Source organism: Cibotium barometz, chromosome 52, assembly GCF_041138505.1.
Source record: "Cibotium barometz isolate CiBa-2024 chromosome 52, ASM4113850v1, whole genome shotgun sequence".
In the NCBI taxonomy this organism is placed as follows: domain Eukaryota; kingdom Viridiplantae; phylum Streptophyta; class Polypodiopsida; order Cyatheales; family Cibotiaceae; genus Cibotium; species Cibotium barometz.
In genome coordinates, this window is record NC_141097.1 from 27,843,783 (window position 1) to 27,848,400 (window position 4,618).

The 4,618-nt window shown below is 42.4% G+C and overlaps 1 protein-coding gene across 1 annotated transcript; it reads right to left on the minus strand.

The window, feature by feature from the left end:
- Positions 1–3,727: 3,727 nt before the first annotated feature.
- Positions 3,728–4,381, minus strand: LOC147609004 (uncharacterized). Its single transcript, XM_086788694.1, has one exon. It carries the CDS (start codon positions 4,379–4,381, stop codon positions 3,728–3,730), a length of 654 nt encoding a protein of 217 aa, XP_086644820.1.
- Positions 4,382–4,618: the final 237 nt, after the last annotated feature.

The following is a 4,618-nucleotide window of genomic DNA, read 5'->3' on the forward strand; positions in this document are numbered from 1 at the left end:
AGTATGAAGATCCTAGATATTTCAATGCACTATCATTTGGAATGACTTCATTTCTAATAGTTCCCCTTGATGTCATGTGTGCACTTTTGCCGCACAAGTCGGAGCTGGGAACTTGCCGAACACCGCATGTGAGCCACGAATGGCTGCAAGCATACAACCAAAAACTAGCAAGCTCAAACTGAAAACAAAGGTGTGTCACTCACCGCTCAAACCACCGTCATGAAGGATTCTCGCGTCGCAGTGAAGGAGGAGCCGTCGTCGCTGCTCTACCACCTCGCCAACCACCGTGCCACCACACAGTGCTCGATCGCTCTCTCTCTCTCTCTCACACACACACACAAACGCAGGAGAACAGGACCGAGAAGATAAGGCAAGAGAACACTTTGTATTTAACACATTGAGAATGAGAGTTTTAGGGTAACATTTGACTCTTATAGGTGACTTAGCCGTTCGCACATGGACACCCATACATGGCCGGCCGATCCTAACCCTTATCCAACTGATATTCAAGGTGCGCCTCTCATCGGCGATCACCCAATCCCTTTATCCTTTACATGTGGTGCCGACAAGCCCGGCCCATGACTCAGAGTACTTAAATTAATTACATGACGTAAAACATAGTACGTCTCACTGTCCGTTCATAGGTTAACATGCCCCCTTTCCTGATGTAGATTCCGTCCTCGGAAGCTATGGTATGGTAAGCTCGATAGGGTTTGTTTTGGTAGACCGTCTACAAAACAAAGAAGTAGAGTGAAAGTATGCTGGAATTCAAAAGATATAGAGTGTAATAAATTCAAGCATGTTGGACCACAATGGATGTTGCGATGAGAACTTAGTTTAAGGGGTCACATGAATGAGCTATCGTAGCAAATTAACAAGAGTTTAAAATTATTGAAATTAAATCAAGAGTTAGCAAGGTGTTGAAGTTTAATCAAGGTCTATAAATGGCTTAAGTCAAGGAAAATTACCAAGCTTAATGAATAAACAAATGGTCGCAATGTGTCTACTTTAAGAACAAGTTAATACCACTAGCCTAGGGACATAAGAAACATCAGAGTTAAGGAGCCTTTTGCCTTTATTTCTTTATGCACGTGACAATTTTTACACACAATGGCGACCTCCCTAAGGCAAAACTAACATCGATCCTAGTACCATGTTTAACACAAGGCATTATCCAGGAATCTATTAGTTCACCTTAGGCAAGGCTACCTCCTAACAACCCAGGACATCGTTCTAGAGTAGAATACTCCTCGCCTACCAAGAGTCAATAAAGCGATAGGCTAACATTAGAGCACATAATAGACTTGCATTGCCATTTGTTGTAGGCTTTTTTTTTAAATTATTTCTTTTGATCTTCGCTCCTGAACTATTATGTGTTCTTACATCCTTTTGACCAAGGGGTAAAAGCTATGTCTTAGAGGTCAACACACACATGGCCAGGTGTCAAACATTAAGATGGTTTGACCCTAGACCTAAGACAATCGTATTCCAAGGTTAACTAAAGACTGCATGCGTTCTCAAGAATATATCCAATAAGATTAAACTCATTAATGATTTACACTAACACGTCAGGCAACTTCAAAAACTAAGTAGTGCTTTGACAAGTTCCATGTGGTCAGGCATTATAGTGTAGCAAGTAAAAACGAAAGAGAGTGGGCATGGAAGAATTACACCTGTATTTTGGAGATCTCCTTGATTCAATGAGAAAGGCCCGCAATTTGATGAGATATTTATGTATGAACGTTGCCGCTATCTCAGGACTTGAAAGCGAACCCACCTCAAACGTTTCAACCTGTATAATCAACTAACAAGCACTATACCTCGAGAGGCACATCAATGTGAAAAATGAAAGACTCGTTTAAGGACTCCAAACTAGAAATAATTTAAAAACACTAACCTACCTACCAGTCACCACACTACTATTGAGGATATGGTAAGAGGATGTTGTAGAGTCCTGGCTCTAGCCCTAAGGCTAAGCCTCTATCCGCATCATCCAAATAGATAAAGTCAGTCTCGGTAGTGCCATGAGTTTCATCCGTCCATTCATCATCGTCAGATATATCATTTTCGTTTTCCCATCCACATAAACTCATCAAGAATGTAACCATGCAAGGATAGTCATCTTGTGGAAAAGGAAAGTCTTGGGCTATCAGGGATATGTCCTTTACGGAGTAGGGGTCAGTCGTGGTCAATAGGCGTATTAGCCATTCTAATTCCTCAACATTTTCCTCTCTGGCTAGTACATATATATGATCCAATTTGGTTTTAATTACAGGATAGCACATGTGAAATATCTGAGAAAGGTACAGATGATACCTCTCACCAAAGGTGGGAGTGGATGAAGTGTGTGATGATCATGCATCTGCCATATCTGCAAACACAGATATAGCATCAGTAGGTTTATTGATAGGTCAATCTAGTTCCTGATTGTATACGGATATTTCTCCTCAATGTGCTCTTGCTCTTTTTACTATTTTTTATTTTTCTTTTCTTTTCTGTGTATGAAGCTCTATATATATATCCCCTTGAATTTGGCAATTACATGGTCAGGGGAGAAGGTTAGGGAGGAAGCAATAGAATGTCGAGCGTGAGTACATGCTCCCCCTTTCCTTGGGTAGATCATATTTTCTACAATGATGTTGCAGCCTCTTGGAACCAATTTGTCCAGTGGGTCATAGGTGGTGATGTGGGTAGATAGCTTTTTAAGACCCTTGTGGCCACATCAAATTGCAGAGATGGTAGTGTTTGCTCCCATGAACGAATGGAGGAAATGGTTTCCGACAATACTTTTACAAAGGGAGACATAGACTCATTAGTCTCTTGTTGGGTGTTGACAAGAGTAGGTGTAGAGCATGAAGAAACTTCTATATCAACGTTTGCCTGGCATGAGGAGCTAGAAGCTTCATGTGGCTCCCCCCTTCCTGAGCTAGGTGGTATTGATCGATATCGTCTGGGAATCCAAACTAGCTCTAGAACAAGTGGTGTGGAGCACTCTGTTACCTTTCCCTTACCACGGTCTTGAATTGTCATTGTTGGGGTAGCAACATTTGGTTTGCAAGGTTTTACAGGTGATGTAGAGGGATTCAGCTTATGCTTAGGGACCCAAATCTGGTCATTCCCTTCGTAGTATCCTTGGGCTACTAATAATTTTTTAGGAATCCATCATGATGTTACATTGCGGGTGGGTAGCTGCTTTCCTTCTACGAGGCTTCTTGTCTGAACGAGATTGAGCAGGGGGAGTAGCTGTTAACGAAGCTTTTGGGACCCATTTTGTATGTACTCTTTGGCATAGTAAGCGGAGCCGTAGAGACCACACTGCTTGTTTCCACTCTTGGTGTTGAAGTGTTAGAGGGGTGGCAAACAATCAAAGATGGTTTTGCCACTTGACTTTGTGATTTTTCGTTATCTAACATTTTGTCCAGAGTTGATGACTTAGGTGCGGAATTTTGAGCGGTTAGACTGAGAGCGGGTTCTTGCGTTGTAACTCACCTGGTTGCTCAATCAATATTGCACTTGGTGGCTAACATCCATGTGCGCCCTAAGTTTACAGTCCCCTCCATGGTACCAGCATAACCAAAAAGCTTTGAATTGCGGTCCCCTTTCATAGGCAACCGGAGTGTGCAGAATTCCTGAGATAGGGGTTTTCTTCTTGTTGATTCCTCTAACTTGGATAGCACTCTTGGATAAAGGTGGTTTTCCAAGTTGAGCTCCTGTATCCAATAATGCGTTATACAGCACTTCCCCGTCGCTCGTAAGGACTCTGTAACTCAATTGGGTATCTCAGAGGCGGGTAAGATTCTAGTGAATCCTCCTCTGCCTCCTCGAAAAATGCTTGCGTAATCCCCAAGTTGGCTTCTCGTTGGCGCCTAGCACGCTGTTGACGTTCTTTGGCTTCAACTCTTGCTTGTATCTTCTTAAGCTCAGCTTGTTCTTTAGCTGCCTTTTTCTGATGGATTGCATCTAACTCCTCTTGGCTCAGGGGGTCATAGTATCTTTTGAATTTACTCCCGTTAAGGAATCCAATAGTTTCAACTCTGTTGAGAGTCTCCACCCGGATGGTACCTTGTAGGGTAATTTCACATACTCTATACGGTCCCTTACCAGCATATTTGAGCTTCTTCTTTTCGTTACGCACTCCATACATCAGGACTTTATCCCCAACCTTGATGTCCTTGTCTTTCAGGTGGCGATCAAACCATTTTTTCCTTCTATCCTTCTCCACAAGGGCATTGTACATAGCCAATTGTCTTTCTTCGTTTAGCTGCTCAAGGATATACAGATGCTCTACTAAGGGATTACCATCCCAACCCTCTTGAGTAGCAACACGAAGACTAGGAATGACAAATTTCCACAGCATGACTGCTTCTTGGCCGTATACCATCTTGAATGGTGTGCAATTAATAGCCACTTTGTACGTAGTACAATAGGCCCATAAAGCTCGTAAGCTTTAGATCCCAATCCGTGCGATGAGCTTCAACTGTTTTTGTCAAAACAGAGATTAAGGTCTTGTTGGTACTCTCGGCTTGGCCATTCGCTTTTGCGGATAATAAGGGGTAGATTTATGATGGGATATCATGAAATTTGTTGTGAGCTCCTTAATCACTCCATTTATAAAATG

Bases quoted from the DNA above. Each gene is read 5' to 3' on its own strand.
- LOC147609004 (XM_086788694.1), bottom strand. From the start codon at position 4,381: ATGGTATACGGCCAAGAAGCAGTCATGCTGTGGAAATTTGTCATTCCT.